The sequence below is a fragment of the Terrapene carolina genome, unplaced genomic scaffold, assembly GCF_002925995.2.
Source record: "Terrapene carolina triunguis isolate 2854851 unplaced genomic scaffold, T_m_triunguis-2.0 Scaffold105, whole genome shotgun sequence".
NCBI classification, from domain to species: Eukaryota; Metazoa; Chordata; order Testudines; family Emydidae; genus Terrapene; species Terrapene triunguis.
Window position 1 is genome coordinate 2,772,497 of NW_020664456.1, and position 21,385 is coordinate 2,793,881.

At 45.6% G+C, this 21,385-nt stretch overlaps 1 protein-coding gene across 1 annotated transcript in view; it reads left to right on the forward strand.

Annotated features, from left to right (window-relative positions):
• LOC112102840 (metalloprotease TIKI2) overlaps positions 1 to 21,385 on the forward strand; it is a 235,049-nt gene that overhangs the window by 198,746 nt on the left and 14,918 nt on the right. The window contains exon 3 of the mRNA XM_026651894.2: positions 17,355 to 17,501. Coding sequence (XP_026507679.1) covers positions 17,355 to 17,501 — 147 coding nt within the window. The remainder of the gene's footprint in view (positions 1 to 17,354; positions 17,502 to 21,385) is intronic.

A 21,385-nucleotide genomic window follows, 5' to 3' on the forward strand; every position in this document is an offset into this window, starting at 1 on the left:
GGGTAAGTGATTTTCATCTAGGAATTGCTTGCAGTACATGGATTCATTACACTGCAAAGTGAGAAAGAAGTTGGTTTTGTACGGTCCTCTTGGCACGGGATCTGTGGATTGTGAGGGAGATCAGGGGCCCGACGCTGACTTCTTTGTCAAGTTAAAACCTTCCATTGGCATTAGTGGGTGCTTTGAGTGTACAAGGAATGCAGGATCACGCCCTCGCTCCTTGTAACTTCCCAGCCTCTAGAAAACCCAGCGAGATCCTGTGGCTGCGTGTTATTGACACTGACGCATCATACCACATCAACCCCAAGTTTCTTACCAAATAACACTGTAGGATATGTTGTGGTTACAGTGAGTTTTCAGAGCTCCACTGTCAGATTTGAGCCATGTTTATTAAACTGGTTAATTAGCAATTTGGAAGGGAAAAACCAAGGTCCTAAGGTCTCCCAGGTCAGTGCCAAGCCACAGCCTGTTAACTACTCCTGCCTTTCAGAAGCAATAAGTGTGGGTTTGGGAAACATATGGAACCAACTAGCCAAAAGGCTTTTATGAGCAAATTTAATAGGGGGCACAGTTTTGTGAGCAGAAATTCCAGTGGATGAGTTAATAGTTTCACTTTTCCTTGGCCGCCACTTTTCCTTGTTATGGAAACAAACAAAACAAAAAAGTCACACTCACTCCTATTGACTGGCCTTGCGGCCTGATATTCAGAGGCATCCAACGTTTCTTCTGGACACTGGGGGCATCCTTTTAATAGCTCCCACTGGAACCATTTTTCAGAGCTATTTCCTGATGCTGACCTCGTTAGGTGAGTTTCACAGCTCACTAATTCCTTGCAATAACACATGAGAGTTCGGGACAGTGAGAGGGACTGCCTGTCTTGTGGAAGTAGATGGAATCGTAGGGATTGGGGCAAATGCTTTACTGCCTTTCGTTAACCTGGAATTTCAGCATTTCTTTCCCCTTCAGGCCACTTATTTTGCCCTAAAAGTATATATTTCATTTTCTGTTCAAATCCAGAGAACCAAAAACCCAACAGCGGTAAACTACAGTCTATACTCATAGAACAAGGTGTAATGGATTTCCGAAGGACTAGGAGTTCCTGGATTCTGATCCCAATCTGGACACGGTAGTGAAAGGTTTACTAGAGAGTTGCCTCTTATCATGGATTATTTGTATTGAGGAGCCCCAATCATAGGACAAGATGCCATTGTGGTAGGCACAGAACAACAAGATGTTCTCTTTCCCAAAGAGCTTACAATCTAATTTTGTACTCTCACAATCTTATTACAAATGTTATTGCTATCTAATTTTTTTCATAAATCACCAGCTCCAGGAGTCATGGGAATACATTGTCCATATATCTATCTATATAAAGTGCCTCTATGGCTCCCACTACTGCAGTATGTGAGTGCCTCATGATTTTTAATGTATTTATCCTCACAACACTCCTGTTGTAGCCGCCATAATGTGTACCCAGGGAATCTGAGAGGGTTTGTGCTCAGACATCTAGCCCGAGCTGCTACCCGCTGGCGACGCTGCTGTTTTTAGCCTGCTAACTTGAGCAGAGCTAGCGCACCTGTCTACCGAAGCTGGGAAGCACACTCCCAGTTGCAGTGTAGACACACCCTAAGAGTCCTGCCTGAGACCACTCAGGAAGTCCATGGTGGAACGGAGAATTGAATGCAGGGATGCCCATGTCCTAGGTGAAGCGCACTAACCTCTGGGCCATACTGCCTTGGTGGAAGCTGTAGGGAAAAGAAGGAAAGGTTATAAAGAGGGCAGAGGTTCCCAAACTTTTTGTGCTGCACCCCCTTCTCCATGGGAGTCATATAATAGCCCCCCTCCCACCCAGCTCCCACCATCTGGGGCAGAAAGTGACTCACCCCAGAGAAGCCCGTTGGCAATGCAGCACAGAGTGGACCAGTGCTCCTCGCTCTCCCCCCCCGTCCCAAGCCTCTTCCCCCCTGTGGTTCCAGAGGGTTTAAAATACCCTGTGGCCAGCTAGATATCCAGGGCAAGGCAAGGCATGCAGGGAGTACCCTATGGGGTGTGGAGAGGGTGGGGCAGGGAGAGGCCGCTGCCAACCTGCAATGGGATCCCTGTGCACCCCCTACCCAACTGCTGGGGTCTCCCTGCATGCTGTCCCTGCTGCTGCCCTGCCTGGGCTTGGACACCCAGCTGGCCACAGCCCTGCATCCCGCCTCTCACACCCTGATAACCTGGAGGCGGGGGGAGGTTGCCCCACAGTTTGAAAACCAGTAGCATAGAGGTTCCTGGTTCTGGGCATGCAGGGGGAACCTGTGGGGGAGTACGGAGAATCTGGGGTAAGTCCATGGGGGGATTTCAAGGACTGGAAGCATTTTTTTGTTGAAAGGAAAAGCTTTGGGGACTCCTTAAATGTGACCTGGAAATGGGGCATGGGAAGGGATAGGTTTATGCCCTTCCTTTACATTTTTATACTGGATAAAGAAGGCCTGGGTTTCTCCCTCCCCCCCGAAAAGTTTTTTTGTTTTTTCTTGCACATTTTTTTTACCTTAGAAAGATCAGGAGTGTCCAGTCTGATTTCCCCTGGTGTTGCCTGATCTCTTGATTGTATTTTACTGATTAAGAATTCCCAGTTAGCACTGGGTGGTCTGGCTGGGTCTTGTCCCAAGGTCCGACCCAGTGTTAGTAGAATTACTATTAATCTGGGACGCCCGATGTGCATGGGAGCAACTCTGTCACTAAGGGAAAAAACCTTCTGAATTTGCAATCGTTTTATTAACACAGTGAGCAAAGTCACCAACACTCCGTCCCAGCAAGAGAATCTACAATGAGCGTTGGGACAGATACTCCCATCATCCTTTGCAGAACCCCCCGGAAGTGTTACCCAGCCTCCTCCTCATTATCCTCATTGTCGGTGGTCAGCATCCTGGCATCTTTCAAGGCACACAGGCCGGGATACAGCTGTTATATTGTGTTACGCTGATGCCAATCTGCCTAATGCATATTCGGTAGGAGGTTCCACCCCTTTTCCTTATTTGGACTTCCACGCCCCACTAACGTGCAGGTGCCCTTCTCCAATAGGTTGCCAGGGCTTTTACCTCATGCTGATTAGCATATACGTCAGTTGGCTCCCGTGGCATTCTTGTGGTTAGACATGCTGCTGGTGTTCCTAACTTAAAATATTTCAAGCTATCAGCTGCATCTTGTGGTTACCTGTCAGCAGCTGAGTACCTGCCATACCTTCTGTCTTGTGAGCTAGGGTTACTCTTGATTAGCTGCTTAAGTTAAGGCTTTTTTAGGCCTTGATAAGTTTGGCTACACTATTGTTGTACCGGTCTTAAGGCAGTACCACAATGAGCCTACAAGCCTCAACTTATACCTTGTCTTACCTAGCAAATACTTATTCCTAAAGGCTGCCCTGGTTTTGCAGGAAAGCTCATCTGAGGCCTCAGATTTGGGCTGTGAGTTTTCTCATTGCTTCATTTCAGACCTTCTTTAGAGCTGGCCAAAAAGGGCACTGGGGCAGAGTGCTGTTAGCAGCTACAATTGAGCCCGTTGGAAGCCGACACCCTGATCACTTAAACCCCCAGAGCACCGGCTGTAGTTAGAGCTGGAGGGACTTCAGTAGTGTGGGTTTGGCAAGGGATCATGGGAACCTGATAAGCTCACAAGCTCGCCGGCTGGACAGCACTGAGAAGAAAGTAAACAGTATAAAAGGCTGAGTGAGGGAGCAGGAAAGGGTGTTCTATATAATTGCTGTTAGGTTGTGATGTACCTGGAGCATGAAGCAGCAAGAGGCGGTGGAGGCACTCTGGTGGACTGTATATACCAGTTAATTCAGCCAGAGGGCTTAGCAGCCAGGGTTTCCAAGAGCTGAAGGGGGGACCCATTCACAGGCCCAAACCCATCTTTTGCAGATATCTTTAACTCTCTGTCTGGTCCTTCTGTGTAAACTGAACTGAATTTCTGTCTGTCACTCTGGCAGAAGGATTTGGGGCCAATGTTAGCAAGAATCTTGTCTGGCCATCAAACGCCCATGTCTTATTTCTAAAAGGTCTCCGGTTTGCAGTCACAAGCCTATGTGCAGGTGTTTTAGCATTGTGATGCTAAGTTGTATTGCAGCAAGACAAATTTTAAAGGTAGTGAAGACAAGCCTAGCTGAAGGCTTGAAGGCAATAGTGTTGCCTTGAAAAAAAACAAAAAGTTTATGGACATGGAGCCAAGCCGTCACCAATGGTTAGTGGGTTCCAACGACTGTAATAAAAGGAAAAATGGTCTTCTGCCAAAGCATCCATATTTCATAGATTTTAATGCCAGATGGGACCATTATTATTAGCTGGTCTGTCTTGCTGCATAGCAGAGGCTAGAGAATCTCACTCAGGCTTGAAACAGCAAGTACTATCAGTTCTGTTTGAGCTGTAACATCTCTTTTTAGAAAGACATCCGGTCTTGATTCACAGCTGTCAAGATAGAGCTGGTTGGAAAAAAAATTTCCTTCCCAGAGAAAACGCCAAGATTTTGCCATTTGTTTGTCCCAAATTAGGACAAAAAAAGGCTAAATTTTCCACCAAACAGAAGTCCTGGGGAAAAAATGATTCAGAAACGTCAAAATGAACATATCAAAATGTTTTATTTCGATAATATCAAAACGTTATAGTATAATGTATCTATAAGAATCAAATACCCCCTTTTGAATGTGAAACAAGGCCACCACACAAGGTCAATTTATTCCCCTAGGATACATTATTAAATAAAGTTTAAAGTTGAAAAAACTATAGAGGCTTTTACCTTCTCAAGCTATTTGGTGGTCGGTGAACATCGCAGGAAATAAACCCCAAATAGAACAGAGTCGGTCACAAAAGTGGAGTGGAAAATTATCTTCAGTGTGATGTGAAAAGGAAAATAATTGGACACAATGAAGAATGGTGTCCCTCGTGCAAATGTTGTATGTGATCAGCATCCAGGTGCGCAAACGTATCGGATAGGCTCCAAATAAGAAGAGCTGTGATTTCTTCTCTTAAGCTATAGCAGGCACGTCGCTGCTTTCAATAATGGCCTTGAAACTCTCGATCTGGAGTTGCGGGCTTGTGGCACAATAAAATGTGATTTATTGACGCTTCAGAGGGATCTTTCGAACAGGTGGAATTTCAGCGCGCCATATGCTGTTTCCTAAGGTGGAGTACGAAGTAAACCCCCGGCAGCTTTTATTGAAAAGCCCCAGATTTTCTGAGCGTAGCCCGTCTCCATGTGCATGCCCGTCGCCTCCTAATTGGAGAAGGTGGGAAGGCTTTTTTTAGAGCGATTTTCTTTAAATGGAGGTGCTTGATCAAAACCATCATCTCATTCAACCCTCAGGCCCCTCCTTCTGCCTGCTGGTGACAATGAAATTCAAACTTCCAGTGCGAATTTCACAGGTGCCGCTCCTGTTATATCCATGCCCAGGCTTTTTATAGAATGCCAGCCCTCTTTGAGACAGGCAATCCAGTACAGGTTTTCTATATCAATTTTTATTCGAGGGTGTTCTTTGCATTTTGTCTTTTGAAGCTGTAAATAAATGGCTTAACCATTCAAGGGGATTGGTGCGTGCATGTGTGTGTGAGATTTTGTAACCCTTGTTTTTCATTTATATCTGAATCCTTCTGGCGAGATTTTTCCAGAGGAAAAATATTTCCTCAGTGTCAGGGTAACAGGTTGAGTTACTCACTATGGTCCCAGCCTTGCATTTGGGCCTCTGTAGAGCCCTGGGGAATGCAATGGGACTGCACATAGGCATAAGTAGCCTCCCTACATGTATCTAACTGTGGGATCGGAGCCCTTGATCCCGCAGGAAGGACAGCAAGGAAAAACAGCAACCATCTATCAGCACAGACATTATTTGTGGTTGAGGGCAAGAATGATTGGCACTGAATAGAAGAAATGTCCTGAACTTGTTCTCCTTGAGATTCATGTCAAAGCTCCTATTGACTTCAGTGTTAGCAGAATCCTCCCCAACTGCCCGGTTCTTAAGGATCTTACAACCTAAGATGACCAATACAATAATATATACAGACAGCAGCCCGGGGGATCAGAGGCTGGAAGTGTTGTAAGGGTAGTGCTGAACAGGGTTCATTGGCTACTTGGAAGGAGTGTTTTTTTTTAAATTGGGATTAAGAAGGAGAACATGGACAGAGCAGATCAAGGAATTGTGTTCTGAGCACAGCTGTAGCCCAGATTGATTTCAGGTTGATTGCAAGCTCTTTGGGACACAGACTCTGTGTGTGTGTGTGTGTGTGTGTGTGTATGTGTGTGTGTTTGTACTGTGACTAGCACAAATGGATCCTCATCCCTATTGTGAAGGTTGCATTGGCATCATTGTGAGATCTGGGAGTGACAAATGCAAGAGTGCTACAGTGTGAGAGAATTTCAGAGTGGTAGCCATGTTAGTCTGTATCAGCAACAACAACTAGGAGTCCTTGTGGCACCTTAGAGACTAACATATTTATTTGGGCATAAGCTTTCGTGGGATAAAACACACTTCATCAGATGCATGGAGTGAAAAATACAGTAGGAAGATATATATATATACAGAGAACATGAAAAAATGGGGGTTGCCATATCAACTCTAACGAGACTAATCAATTAAGGTGGGCTATTATCAGCAGGAGAAAAAAAACTTTTGTAGTGCTAATCAGAGAAGTTTGTCCAACGAGTTTATATAGAGGTCAAAAATAGTACAGAGCAAGGTCTGATTTGTCCCCATTACCTTAAATATACATTCATGCTGCTGTTAACGATGACCAGAAATCATCCATTAGCACCCTCCCTTAAGTATTTGGATGGTCTCATTCTGGTCCAGTTGAAATCCAGTAGTACAGAAATGAAAGGGAAAAAATTATAAGCCAGATGAAAATGTTCAAACCTTGGTTTAGATTCAGTTCATGTTTGGAGTATGAGGGCTTCTTATTTCAAAGGAACTAGTTTGTCCATCCTTAATTGATGCAACCGTTTCTTGATAGGCACACGTTTGTTAGTTTCTTTGCCTTTGTGGTTGTGATTATCTGGTGTGAGCTCTTTCTAGAAATAATTATGAGCCAGAATGTAACCCCCCTACACTTACTGGTATATAGCTTTTGTTTGGTTGAAGTCTATCCTACTTAATTACAGTGATTGAGGCCATGTATCTTTAATGCACATGAGGTCAGGAAGTGCTATTATACTCATTTTACAGATGGAGGAAACTGAGACACAAAGATTAATGGTATGTCTGTACTGCGTTATAAGGCCTGTAGCAGCAAGTGTCCAAGCCTGGATCTACAGACTCAGGCTCACGCTATGGCAGTAAAAACAGCTATACACGTACAGGCTCAGGCCGGAGCTTGGATTCACTAACGCGGGTTTTAAAACAGTGTAGACGTGCCCCGAATGACTTTGTTCAAGGACAGCCAGGAAGTCTGTGGCAGGGTGCAGAATTGAGCTCACATCTTCTAACTCCTGGCTAGCATCTTAAACTCTGGACTAATGAGACTTTTGGTGTAGGTAGGTGCTCCACGTTTGGAGTAGGAAGTCCACAGTCTGGCAGCGTATGGCCTACCTAATGTTTTCTGAGCTTGTTCGCTTAAAGGCCTCTTTAAAAAACTGGAGCCAGGTACTGTTCTGGAGAAACTGCTTCCCAAGTGCATGCATATACGGTTCATAAATCGCATGAATAAAAATACTCTTTCCCAAAGACCAAGTCATAATTTTCCATCTCTTCCCAGAACAAATACTGTCTGCTATATTTATTAGGTGGGACCATCTACGGGCAGTCAGCTCTAAGTATGTTTATTTTGAAGTCAGTTCTTCGGTAATCTTAAGCACCTCTGGGAGACTTAACTGAGGTAGAGATTTAGGCTGGAGGTCACCGGGGTTGAGATGGAGCAAAAGAAGAGAAATGACACTGTTTTTGTGACATCAGCCAAGCAGTGCAAAAAAATAAATCTAGGCTTTAAAATGGCTTTAACCTGACCCTGAAGGAAATGGCCCATAGACTCCAATCCAAAGCGTGTGCTAAGAATTGGAGAAAGACTCCAGCATGATTGTCAGGTTTGAACTATGGGACTGAACATGTCAAGTTTATGGCTCTTGAAAAATATATGTGTAGGGGAGTCCTACCATTGGTTGGCTTGTGTATTTGCATGTCGGCCTGGCTTTAATAACCCACTTTCCATCCTACAATAGAACCTCTTGGGTAGCTCTATGGGTGCTGCTCTCAACCCAGAGAAAGCTGAGGAATGTGTCTCAGATCTAAACCCATCTTTTCAACAGCTCCTATCCCTTCGTTTTTTGTCCAAAAGTTCATGCTTCACTCAAAAGTAACTTTGTCCATGACGCGTGTGGAAGATCGGCGTGGCTGTTCAGTTCAATGAATAGGCAAAAATAACCTCTAAAATCCTTCTTTCACTTTGAAAAAAATAAAATAGTACCTTTTTTTAAAATTCAATAATTCAGAAAGAGCTGACGTTTAAAGCCCAAAGTCACATTTTCATATGTTGGGCACCTAAATAACTTCCCTGTTTTTTTTTTTTTCCAAACGTTCTGAGTCCCTTTAAACCAAAATGGGACCTATGGATCTTGAGCATCACTGAAAAAAACCAGGGCCATCAGGCCCTGATTCAGCAAAACCACATGTGCTTAAAATTGAGCATGTATTTAAGCGTTTTACTGAATTAAGAACTCAGTTGTTGAGAGGCTGCTTGGTCTACTGCTTAAAGCACAAGAGAAGACACACTCTGAAGTTCCAGGTTCATGGTTGTTCCTGATTCCCTCTGTGACTTTAAGTGAGTTACTTAACTTTTCAGTCCCTGTTTTCCCATCTGCAAAATGGAAAAATAGTACAAGACCTTACAGAGCCATGGTGCAGTTAGTTCATTGTCTGGAAAGCACTTTGAGATCCTTGGTACCATGGCAGTGTCAAGTATTTTATTGCATTATATTTATCTGCATCCTACTAGCTGGACTTCAATGTCAGTAGAGATTCTACCGTTAAAGGGATGAGCACTACTTCTGGTTTCGAGTTCTGGTTAATTGAATTGCTATGTTGTTTCAAGGATCATAACTAAATAACAAAGAACAAAAGCAAAATTTAGAATGCACTGAAGAGTTTAAAAAAAAATAAATTTCAGTTATATTTTATTATAAAAACAATACAATGTTTCAGAAAAATAATAATGGTAGATGTATAAAAATAACTAGGCTTGGAAGAATTAAACTTTATTTTTTTAAAATTTTTGACAGATATCAATGTTTATTTTTAAGCCTTTTTTTTCATTTAAAATTTTGGGGAAATTATGGGTTTTAAGCATGATTTTATTTTTATCAATGTAAATTTACACAGTTGTGGGAAATTACGGGTGGATCAGACAATGGGAGGAGAGATCAGACACTAATTTCATGATTGCCGATTCAAAATGAAAGATTTATAATTAAAAAACCAAATTGTCAACATCCTATGTCAAAATATACAAAGCAAGTGTCCTTAAATCAAACTCAAATAAGTTCTCAAGCAGGACTTTTCTTGCTTTCGGCCTATCTGTAAATTTCCATTATTATTGATGGAAATATTTTTTCGTTGGTTTCTTTGTGTGTGATAAAATCAACATTTACCGACATTACAGATAAAAGTCTAATCCTTCTAAGCTAGAGGGATGTGCACCCTAGGGGGTAGGGTTGCTGGGCGTCCAGGTTTTGACCGGAATGCCCAGTCGAAAAGGGACCCTGGCTGCTCTGGTCAGCGGTGCTGACTGGGCCGTTAAAAGTCTGGTCAGCAGCACACCGCATAGCTCCTGGAAGCTGCCAGCATGTCCCTGCAGCCCCTCGGGCGAAGGGCAATCAGGGAAGCTCCGAGTGCTACCCTTGCGCCCAGCGCCAGCTCTGCAGCTCCCATTAGCCAGGAACCACGGCCAATGGGAGCTCTGGGGGCAGTGCCTGTGGGCATAGGCAGTGCGCACAGCGCAGAGCCACCTGGCTGCAACTCAACCTAGGGGCCGGGCATACCAGCCACTTCCGGGAGCAGCGTGGAGCCAGGGCAGGCAGGGAGCCTGCCTTAGCCCTGCTGCACCGCTGACTGGGAGCCACCTGAGGTAAGCGCCACCTGGCTGGAGCCCACACCTGATCCCACACCCCAACCCCCTATCCCAACCCTGAGCTCTCTTCTGCACCCAAACTCCCTCCCAGAGCCTGCGTCCACAACCCCTCCCACACCCCAGCCCCCAATCCTGAGCCCGCTCCTGCACTCCAAACCCCTTGGCCCCAGCCCAGAGCCCCCTCCTGCACCCTGAACCCCTCATTTCTGTCCCCACCCTGGAGCCCACATCCCCAGCTGGAGCCCTCACTCACTCCCGCCCTCGAACCCCCTACCCTAGCCCAGTGAAAGTGATTGAGGGTCAGGGAGAGTGAGCGACTGAGGGAGGAGGGCTGGAGTGAGTGGGGGCGGGGCCTCAAAGAATGGGCGGGGCAGGGGTGGGGCCTCAGGGAGGGCTGGGGTAGGGGCAGGGCAACGGTGTTCAGTTTTGTGCAATTAGAAAGTTGGCAACCCTACTAGCGGGGTGTGGAGGAACATCCGGGGGAGAGGGGGCGGCGGGGCCTGGGCCAGCCCCACATGGGCTCCCAGCTCTGCTCCAGTCCTACCCCCAGACATATCCTCATCTCCCAGCCCCGTGCCTGGCCCCGTCCCGACCCTCAGCATGGCTCCGTTCCTAGCCCCGCACCAGCCACTGGCCATAGCTCCACTCTCAGGCGTGGGCCCGGCTGCCGGCCCTCCCCGCAGTACAGCTGCAGCTCCACCCCGGCCTTGGCCCCTGGTCGTGGCCCTGCTCTCCCCCCCAGACTAGCCCCAGCTGTGGCCCCAGCCTCGGCCCCCTTACACCTGTCTGCATCCCCTTCCAAAGCTGCAGCCCCTGCTCGAGGGGGGGGCGGACAGGGGCAAGGGAGAATGCAATGCTCAAAAGTTTGGGGACCGCCGTTCTAAGCCTCTTTAGATGTTAATAACATCCTAATACAAAGTAGCCAACACATCAGAAAAATGTCAGAACTTTGGAGCTTTGTCCTTACTTAGATTTGTTTTTATTTTACAACTGTATATGTATCTAGTGAAGCCGCTCGGGCTGCCTCCTGTCGTCGGTCCGGTTGCAGAAGCAGGGCCTAATATCCCATTGTCGTTTCCTGCACAGCGTTCAACTTCTCCGCAGGCTCTTCTACAAAAAGTCCAATCCTTCCCCCCCCCGCCATCTAAATTTCATCATCTTTCATGCCCCATAAAATCCAAGCTGAGCATACTCATAATTTGAAAAAGCTGCGAAAAGCATGGTTTAAAGGATTTTTAACCTTTGAAAGGCTCTGCGCTTTTCCCCAAGGGCTATAGCCGAAGGAGGAAATGGCTCATCCTAGGATTTCCTGTGGATTCTAAACATTTGACTAATAAAAATGAAAGCTTTCGAAAAATGTTAACGGAGAAGTGACAGCAGAGGTTTTCCCAACATGCTTTCACTGAAAACCTTCCTGCAGGCTGATGATGATTGTTAACAACACTGCTCAAGTGTGGACTAGAGTATTTCCCACATGGGGATGGGTAACATAGTCCTATAACTTTTTTTGCTCATTTATTGTTATATTTAGTCTTGGCAGGATTAGATTTTTATTGGTAAAGGTGTGTACATTTCTATTTCTCCAATCACGCAAGCTGTCAGAATATTTCCACTGAGGATCATAGAAATGTACAGATGGGCACAAGCAAGAAAAATGTTCCTTGAGAACTTCTTAGAGTTTGATTTAAGGATATCTGCTTTGTATATTTTGACATGTGATCAGGGCCGGCTCCAGGCACCAGCTTCTCAAGCAGGTGCTTGGGGCGGCCGTTCCGGACAGGGGCGGCAGTTCCAGGTATTCGGCGGCAATTCGGCGGACGGTCCCTCACTCCGCCTGGGAGTGAAGCACCTCCCGCCGAATTGCCGCCGCAGATCGCGATCGCGGCTTTTTTTTTTTTTTGGTTTTGGCTGCTTGGGGCGGCCAAAACCCTGGAGCCGGCCCTGCATGTGATGACAATTTGTTTTTTAACAGTTATATAAAACTTTAGCTTATGGAATCTCAGCATCTACTATCATGAAATATTTGCCTGACCTCCCTTCCCATTGTCTGAACCACCAGTAAATGTATCACAACTGTGGAAATGGATAACAATTAAAAAAACTGTAATTTTGCCAACTATTTACATTGAAAAAGCTTAAAAATAAACATTGATATCTGTCAAAATTATATATTTAAAAACCCAAATTCTGCGAAGGCTACATATAAGTAGTTGTAATTTTTTTTATTATTTAAAAGGATGCTGCCAGATCAAATTTTATACACAACTTACGTTGTGTAGAGAGACGGTTTTACAAAATCTAAGACCAAAAGAATGTTTCCATTAATTAAAGCACGCGCTCACTGGCAACAGTTTTTTAAACAAATAAAGAACTCAGTCGTGTCAGCATTTACACATGTTTGGTTTTAAGCATGTGAGTGCACCTGTTGTGTTCACTGGGATGGACTTCCATGTTTTAAGCATGTCAGTAAAGCTGGGTCAATAAACCCAATCCTGCAATCCTATGAGTAATAATAAATGAGTACTTCCTTTCAAATCAATGGGTTTATTTGAGGGAGTGGGTCAGGATTTGCAGGATGAGGTCCAAACACCCTTCTTTAGTTTCTGGGCGATTTCAGGAGAACCAGAAAATGAAACTGACCTGAAATTGATGGTGTGCTTGGGGGGCTGTGTGCTGAGCCTAGGGTCTGTTAGGAAAGGCTGAGAGCTTCCTAACAAGGCTGCAGCCTGCCATCCTTTGATCGCTCATCCCTTTAGGGTTCCTTGAGCAGGGAGCAGGGCTAACTCTGGGAGAACAGGGGTTTAAAAACCAGTTCCTAAGCGACCAGAAGAGCTAGCAACCAGAGGAGTTTGGCAGGGGAGTTTAGAGAGGGAGCGTGAGAGCCAGATACACCTAATAAATATTCTCTAAAATTCTCCCAATAACCCTATCCCCACCCCAGAAAGAACACAAACAAAAATCCTGCAAGAGTCAAAATAATGCAGGCCGAAGTCCAGCAGCAGAGTGGACGTTATTCAGTTTATTGCACTGAATGTAGCTTGTCTGCCTTGTGGACAAGTGGCATATGTGTGCATTTAGCGATGGCAACTCATGGCCCTCAGACAGAGTACGGGTTCTTGAGACCAGAGTGGCTGAACTGGAGGAGCAAAGAGAGAGAGGTGCATAGTCTGGGGGTGGGACTGCTCTACTCTGTCCTGGAAAGTCTCATCTAACAGTCTCTGTGCTGTTGATGAGGATGAAAGTCTCGGGGAAGGAGAACATCAAGCTGGAGTGGAGGGAAATGATCCCATAGTTTGGATCCTCCTTCTAAATAATGCCATGGTGTCCTCTCGCACTCAGGATACCGCTCCAGGGGAAGGGAACCCTGTTATTAGGAAGAGACAAATAATAGTAATGGGGGATTCAATTATTAGAAATACTGGATGTGTGATGATCAGGAGAACCTCATGGTGAATCGTCTGCCAGTTGCAAAAGTTTCAGACTTCTCAAGACATGTAGATAGACTTTTGGGCAGTGCTGGAGAGGAGCTGGTAGTTGTGGCATGAATAGATACCAGTGACGTAGAGTATGGTAGGAGAGAGGTACTGGAGGCCAAATTTAGGCTGCTAGGTAAGAGATTGAAGTCCAGGACCTCCATGGTAGCATTCTTTGAAATGCTTCCAGTTCCATATGCAGGGCCAGTTAGACAGGCAGAACTTCAGGGTCTCAGCGCATGGCTGAGATGATGGTGTTCGGAGGAGGGATTGAGGTTTATTAGGAACTGGGGAACCTTTTGGAAAAGGATGAACCTATATAGCATGGGTGGTGGGTGAAGCTTCTTCTGGGGTAGGCTAGCTCCCCATCCCGCCTCTTCCGCCCATGGCCCTGCCCACACTCTGCCCACACTCACCCCCCGCCCCGCTGCCACTCACTGCATGCATCCCTCCTCTCCTCCAGCCTCCTCACCATGTGCGTCCCTCCTCTCTTCTTGTTCTGGTAACATCAGGGGGTTTCGCTTTCCAACTGAGCAGTCTAGGTCTGGGCACTGAGGCTGGATTTCTGAGCTCCTGGGCACTGGGGAGGGGGGCTTGTTGCCCAGCTCTGCAAGCCAGGGCCATTGGCTGGTGCCTGTGTCTGGGAGCAGGAGCCTGGCTTAGACCTCAAATTTGGACCTAGTGGTGGAGAAAGTGGAGCTGCTGAGCCCTGCTGTGAGTCTGGGTTGAGGGAAAGCTGGCAGGTTTCACTCCAGCTCCACCAGAGCTGTGACTTCCCGAATGCCCTCCAATGCGCTACCAGGGCATCTCCCTGGCTGGCCAGCACAGGGAACCTGCTGCCCCAGAGCCCCATCACTCAGAAATGCATTTCCTGAACAGCTTTGGGCAAGGCCTGGCACCGCCATGTTCTCCAGCCCCATAGCTGGCACCAGGAGCAGCCATTGCAGGATGCATGTGGTGAGCAGCGGTGGGCAGAGGGAGAAGAGGAGGGGGACACGCGGTGAGCAGCGGTGGGGGGGAGGATAGGTGGGCCGCATGCTCTATTATACCCATCACCCGTTCTGTACAGGAAGGATGGGCTCCACCTACATCAAAATGGAACCAGAAAGGTCATAGAGGAGTTCTTAAACTAAGGATTGGAGGAAAACTGAACTGGGGTGGAGGAGCACACGGCTTGGCCAGAGACATCCCTTAGGGGATGATTTATTAAAGGGGATATTCTATCCCCTAGTAAAACGGAGAGGATAGAAGTTGATAAAGTACAGGGAGGAACTGAAGAGAAACTGTCAAACCAAAAAAGTCTCCTTCAATGACATCACTTGAAGGCAGACAGCTAAACCTGGACACATTTTGTAAGTCCTTGTATACAAATGTTAAAGTCTAAATACTAAGATGGGTGAACTTGAGTGCCAGATAGTGAAGGAGGATATTGATATAATAGGCAACACAGAAACTTGATGGAATGATGATAATCAAAGGGACATGGTGATATCAGGGTATAAAATATATAAGAATGACAGAGTAGGTCGTGCTGGTGCGGAAGTGACACTCGGTGAAAAAGAGCATAGAGTCAAATATAGTAAAAATCTTAAATGACTCAAACTACTATAGAATATCTAAGGACAGAAATTTCATGCTTGCACAGCTACAGACTAGGGACCGAATGGCTAGGTAGCAGTTCTGCAGAAAAGGACCTAGGGGTTACAGTGGATGAGAAGTTGGATATGAGTCAACAGTGTGCCCTTGTTGCCAAGAAGGCTAACGGCATTTTGGGCTGTATACGTAGGGGCTTTGCCAACAGATCGAGGGACGTGATCATTCCCCTCTATTCAACATTGGTGAGGCCTCCTCTGGAGTACTGTGTCCAGTTTTGGGCCCCACACTACAAGAAGGATGTGGAAAAATTGGAAAGAGTCCAGCGGAGGGCAACAAAAATGATTAGGGTGCTGGAACACATGACTTATGAGGAGGGGCTGAGGGAACTGGGATTGTTTAGTCTGCAGAAGAGAAGAATGAGGGGGGATTTGATAGCTGCTTTCAACTACCTGAAAGGGGGTTCCAAAGAGGGTGGATCTAGACTGTTCTCAGTAGTAGCAGATGACAGAACAAGGAGTAATGGTCTCAAGTTGCAGTGGGGGAGGTTTAGGTTGGATATTAGGAAAAACCTTTTCATTAGGAGGGTGGTGAAGCACTGGAATGGATTACCTAGGGAGGTGGTGGAATCTCCTTCCTTAGAGGTTTTTAAGGTCAGGCTTGACAAAGCGCTGGCTGGGATGATTTAGTTGGGGATTGGTCCTGCTTTGAGCTGGGGGTTGGACTAGATGACCTCCCGAGGTCCCTTCCAACCCTGATATTCTATGATTCTATGAGCTGATAAAAACAATGTCCTGGTAACAAAAGAAAAACAGGGAGAAAATCCCAGCGAACTGACCTAAGTGGTGGTGTGTGCCATTAAGAATACTCTTGGTGCTATAAATGAGAAGAGATGAAACTGCAGGGAAACACAGGACTGAAGGGTCTTTGACTTTTAATAAAATAACCACCAGGGTTATAAAGCCAAATTATTTCTAGGAAACCCTCCTGTAAAATCACCCTAGATTAGGGTCCTGAGCCATGACTGGGGTGCCTAAGAACTATGATAATACAAATAAATAATAAAGGTTCTATTAGTCCCACCTACTCAAATGTTATTGTCCTTCCAACCATTCATAGACCTTCTCTAGAACAGGCTCCCCTGTGAGGATCTTTGAAAACTGAGCTTATGCTCAGCGGTTCTGTAATCAGTATAAATCACCCCCAAGTCTATCACTAATGAGCATAGGTACATGATCACTCATTTAAACTTGACTGCCTTTCATGAGAGACAGAAAAGTATACAATTACCTTTCTTGTTAAGGAAGTGTTTTATTTCGTGGCAGCTTGGATACTTGTGCATTTAAAGATCAAAAGCAATGAATGCTCCTGGTTGCTGAGATGTCTCTGCTAATACATTCCTGTTGTATTTCCAGATCAGGGATGAGAAAGCTCAATTAGCCCTCTGGGACAGTGTAACAATTTGACACGACCATTTATTTTGCCAGAGGGGGAAGCTGAAAAGTGGCGGGGGTGGAGGGGGATAGCGCGATCGTGTATTTTGCCTATTTCACAAGTGCCGGTTCCCCAGGGATGCTGAAGGTTCCTGCATGTTACTTATTGAACGACAGCAGAGATGCCCCTGAATACGCCAACGTTTTACTACTAAAGATGTTGGGAAGCTTCTGAACTGCATCTACCGAGAAGTTTCCCATTTAGCTTGGGCTTTGGATTTTAAACAGCTGATGGGGAAGGCGCAGCTCCTCCCAGCTCAGTCGTATTCCTTGGCAGAGATGATGGAACTTCCCTTATTTTCAGGCCGTCACTTTTGCAGTAAAGTCAATGGCAGATGCAGTCTAAAACTCTCTGGCTCACCTTGATTTTTCACGGGCCCCGCAGCCCCACTGAAATCATGCCTGTAGGCAGGCCTATATTTTATGACCTTGATGAGGAGGGTGACATATCCCAAACCCTTCCCAGTTTTCTTTTCTATTCTAAGCTCTGCATCCATGTGACTCTCCTTCCGTTTGGGAAGGGATAAATGTAACTCCTTCCTGAGCCACTCCCTTGGTTGGCCAGAAGGGGTCAACAAAGAGCAGCAAGAAACGCAAGCCTCATCTGGGGCGGATAAGGGTTCCTCTGCAGTGCTCCTGCATTCTGCGGATCATTCATGCTCTTGTGACCTCAGTCCACCAATATATATCTATTGTGTGTGTTTGTGCAGGTGCTGTTTGCTTTGAACCAAACCTTGCTACAACATGAAAGTCTACGAGCCGGCAGCTTGCAGGCCCCATACACTACTGAAGATCTCATCAAGCATTATAACTGTGGAGACCTGAACACTGTCATATTCAATCATGATACTTCTCAGGTAAGGCCATTTCACAGCTGCCACTGAAGGCTAGGGATGGACAAACTGGCTAAGAGGTATGAGTAATTACGATGATGTTGATGCCCATGTCATAGAATGCTCGGCCTTAAAATTTTAAGTAGAGGTGCTACCCTACGAGAATCCTTGATCCAAATGTTCCCTATACTGTCGCGTGTTTGAAATCAAATCCCAGATTAGTATTTAATTTCTGAAATGGTCCCTGTCTCTATAACGGGACAGGTCAAACATCCCCTGAACTTAAAAATCTGTATCTAGTTTTCAATTTTGCATCCTCTGCCCATCGAAGAGTTAAAGTACACCAGCTGTGTTCAAGAAAGGGCATTGCGCCCTATCAGGGTAGTTGTGTGCCCATCCTCACCACACCTCTGTAAGGTAGAGAAGTATTCCATTGTACAGAGAGGGAAACTGAGGCATCCAGCAATACTTGCCCCAGGCCACATAGGGAGCCTGTAGTAGAGCAAGGAACAGAATCCTGATTTTGAGAGTCCCACTCCAGCCCGTTGACCATAACCTCATCTTTCCTCACCCCGCCCTTCTCCTCATTTTTCCTATGCCTCTTGCTCCTTTTTTGTTCTCCGCATGTCTCTCATTTGTCTGGGGAGAGAATGGGTTTCACCTTGGAGTTGCTTTATGCATACTTGGTGGAGGTGGGGATGACAACTGAAAAGCTTTGCTAGGAATGTGTCCAAACAAAAGATGGAGTGAACCTTATGTAAATAGGCTACAAGGCTAAATAACTTCTCAAACATGCCATAATCCAATAATATTATATGCGTCTGTTGCAGCCTTCCAGTCTGTGTTGGTCTTAGTTATCTGATGCTAATAAAGACTTTCAGTGTAGCTGGATCCTCCTTTGCAGACCAGCTGATGGCTGGTGGCAAACTCTGAGAGAGTGTGCTGGTTTTATATGTATATGTTAATTTCTTTCTCTCTGCTAACTGTGTGGAGACAGGAGGTTTCTTAGCACATCATCTACTGCTGCTCTGATGCAGGGTGACTTAAAAAATTGGGCATTGGACTGGAACTGAAGAAGACCTTTTATTCCTGGCTCTGCCAGTGACTGAGTGAACTTGGGCAAGTCACTGCCCCGCTGCGTTCCTCAGTTTCCCGACCTGCACAATGGGGATAATGGGACGGACCTCCTTGGTAAAGTGCTTTGAGATCTATGGATGAAAAGCACCGTATAAGAGCTATGTATTATCATTGTAACTCCAGCAGTGTGTGACCCCTATCTTGGCTGGGTCTTACCTGCACTCGGGGAATAGATGAAGGGTCTGTCTCTTTCTTACACCTTGGCAACCCTTGTATAGCTTATCATGCCATTTGAGTCCCACTGGGATGCCATTCAGTCATCTCCATGGCAACCACATATGATGTCAAAGTCCGCATGCCTTCAAGGGAGGACCATACATTGATAAGATGAACTAAGAAACACAGATCCTTTTGTCAGTCTAAGTAGAGGCATCAGAGAACCTGTCGTTCTTTCAGGGCCTGATTCTGACACCTTTACTCCTCGAGGGTAGCGCCATACTGTGTGAGGAGTCACTGTTTCTCAGTGGAACTCTGGGCACTGGAACGTGCTACTCAGCATGCATAAATGTGGCAGAATTGGGACATTCATGCAGCAGTTCTAAAACTGTGTTCTATGGACTACCAGGCGCCCCTAGTGGAGAGCCGTGCATTGGAAGGTTGGAAAAGAAGTGGTCCAGATGGGAACATTTCTCTACTGACGTGGTATGCAGAATGAAGGAGATGGAGAACCAATGATGCTGTGTACCATTGAGAGGACAACCAGAGGCGCCATCTTTCTAAGTTGCTGGGAGGTGCTCAACCCCCACTCCACACCAGACCCTGCCCCCACTCCACCCCTTCCTCCAGCCCCAAACCACCCACAGAGTTGGTGCCTATGAAGACAACCATAATAACTAGTTGTTGTTGTTTGTATTATCATAGCGCCTCGGAGTCTAAGTCATGGACCAGGATCTTACTGTGCTAGGCTCTGTACAAACACAGAACAGAGATGGTCCCTGCCCCAAAGAGCTTACAATCTAAACAGAAGACAAGAGATGATGGAGGATACAGACAGCAATATGGGGGAGTTAAAAGAAACAATGAGGCAATTTAAGTCAGCATGATAGGCTGAGTTACCAGCACATCGGCTGCCTAGTTATTAGCTAGTGTTTCTGGAGGCATGATGGCCAAGGGATTTGAAGGAGTACAATGAAGTGACTTTCTGGATGTTAAAGGGGAGCTCCTCCGAAGCATGAGGGGCAACATGGAAAAAAAGCATGAAGGGGCTTGTTTAGCCTTCCATCACCCACTTGTTACATTTTCAGTCAGAGGTGGGAGTCGACCCTTTGATACTGAATGAGAGATGATAGGGCCTTGAAAGAGAAGACAAGTAGCTTATGTTTAGAACTGTAGGGTTAGAAGGGACCGCAAGAGTCCCTTTGTGTGTTGATGTGTTAGAGAAGAGGGTATGAGTGAAGGGCTGCAAAGAGAGGACCGCAAAGGTATTTGAGGTAAATACATAAACATTTTACAGATGGGGACCTTGGAGGCTCAGAGATAAGTTGGTCAAGGTCAAAAGGCAAGTGACAGAATCAGGCATAGAACCTAGGTGTCCGGATGTCCCGTCTTATCTTTTAACCACCATAAAACAATACAGTCTCTCCAGCAATATGTCCATGTTCCCTAGAACAATTTGCAGCCGTTCCCACTGATTGCAGTGACACATAGGAACTCTGTGTGAATAAATCACAGATGCCTGTAACAGGCCTGCATTTTAGACTAGCGAGGAAGAGATTTTTTTTTTTTAAAGCTCTTCTCCTTGCAAATTCTAGGATCAAATACTGCATTAAAAACATGCCATTCAGCATCAGGGGAAATAAAAGTTCCAAGCAACATCTCTAGCCAGAGTCCCACAGAGCAGTCAGAACAGATTAAACCACTTACAAGCCAGGGAAAATTAAAATACCATAGAATATTCCGGGCCATATAGCAAAATGTTGTCAGTGGCAAAACTCTTGTTGACTTAACAGGGGACAGAATCGGGCCCAATACTTCTCGTGTTGTTGTTGTTTTTTTTAAAGGCAGCTTTGGATTTCAAGTGTTTCAGAAATGACAAAAGGATGCACTTTGAACTACACAGGGTAGGGTGACCAGACAGCAAATGTGAAAAATCGGGACAGGGGGTGGGGGATAATAGGAGCCTATATAAGAAAAAGACCCAAAAATCGGGACATCTGGTCACCCTAGGGTAGCTCCAAAGCTTATGTTCTAGTTGGGTGCTTTTTTCAAGTACTCATGGAGATGCCATGTGATTTGGCTACCAAATTAGATTAGCCTTTGTGAAGTATGTATAAAACTTATCCTTTTACTGGAGCACATAGGATTCTTGGCTTGAATTTAAGCAGTGTGGTTTCTGATGGCCTGATAAGTTTGCAACCCTCCCCAGGATGTTATGTACAGAAGACAATAGGCCTACCAATAGAAATAGACTATACATTCCGAAAGCACAAATATCATTACTTAAATGTCTGGGTAAATACAATATTTGCTAATCCTGGTGGTAGAATTGTCAGCATTTTTGGAAGACGGTACTATTCTTCTGTAACATCTGACAGCTGGGGCAGGATTTCAGAGCTCTAGACTAATCCATGCAGCTGGTACTAGACTAAATGCACTGTGAAATGTCACCTGGAAATAAAGCAGTATTGGAGAGAGAGGTTTTTTTTGTAAGGCACTAGTTTTACATTAATATCCAAGAGCAATAATTCAGCTACCTAACATTTGCAGGTTATGCTGCCATGCAGAATAATAATTTACCCAAGATTCAGTTACAGCCTGAAAGATGCATCTGG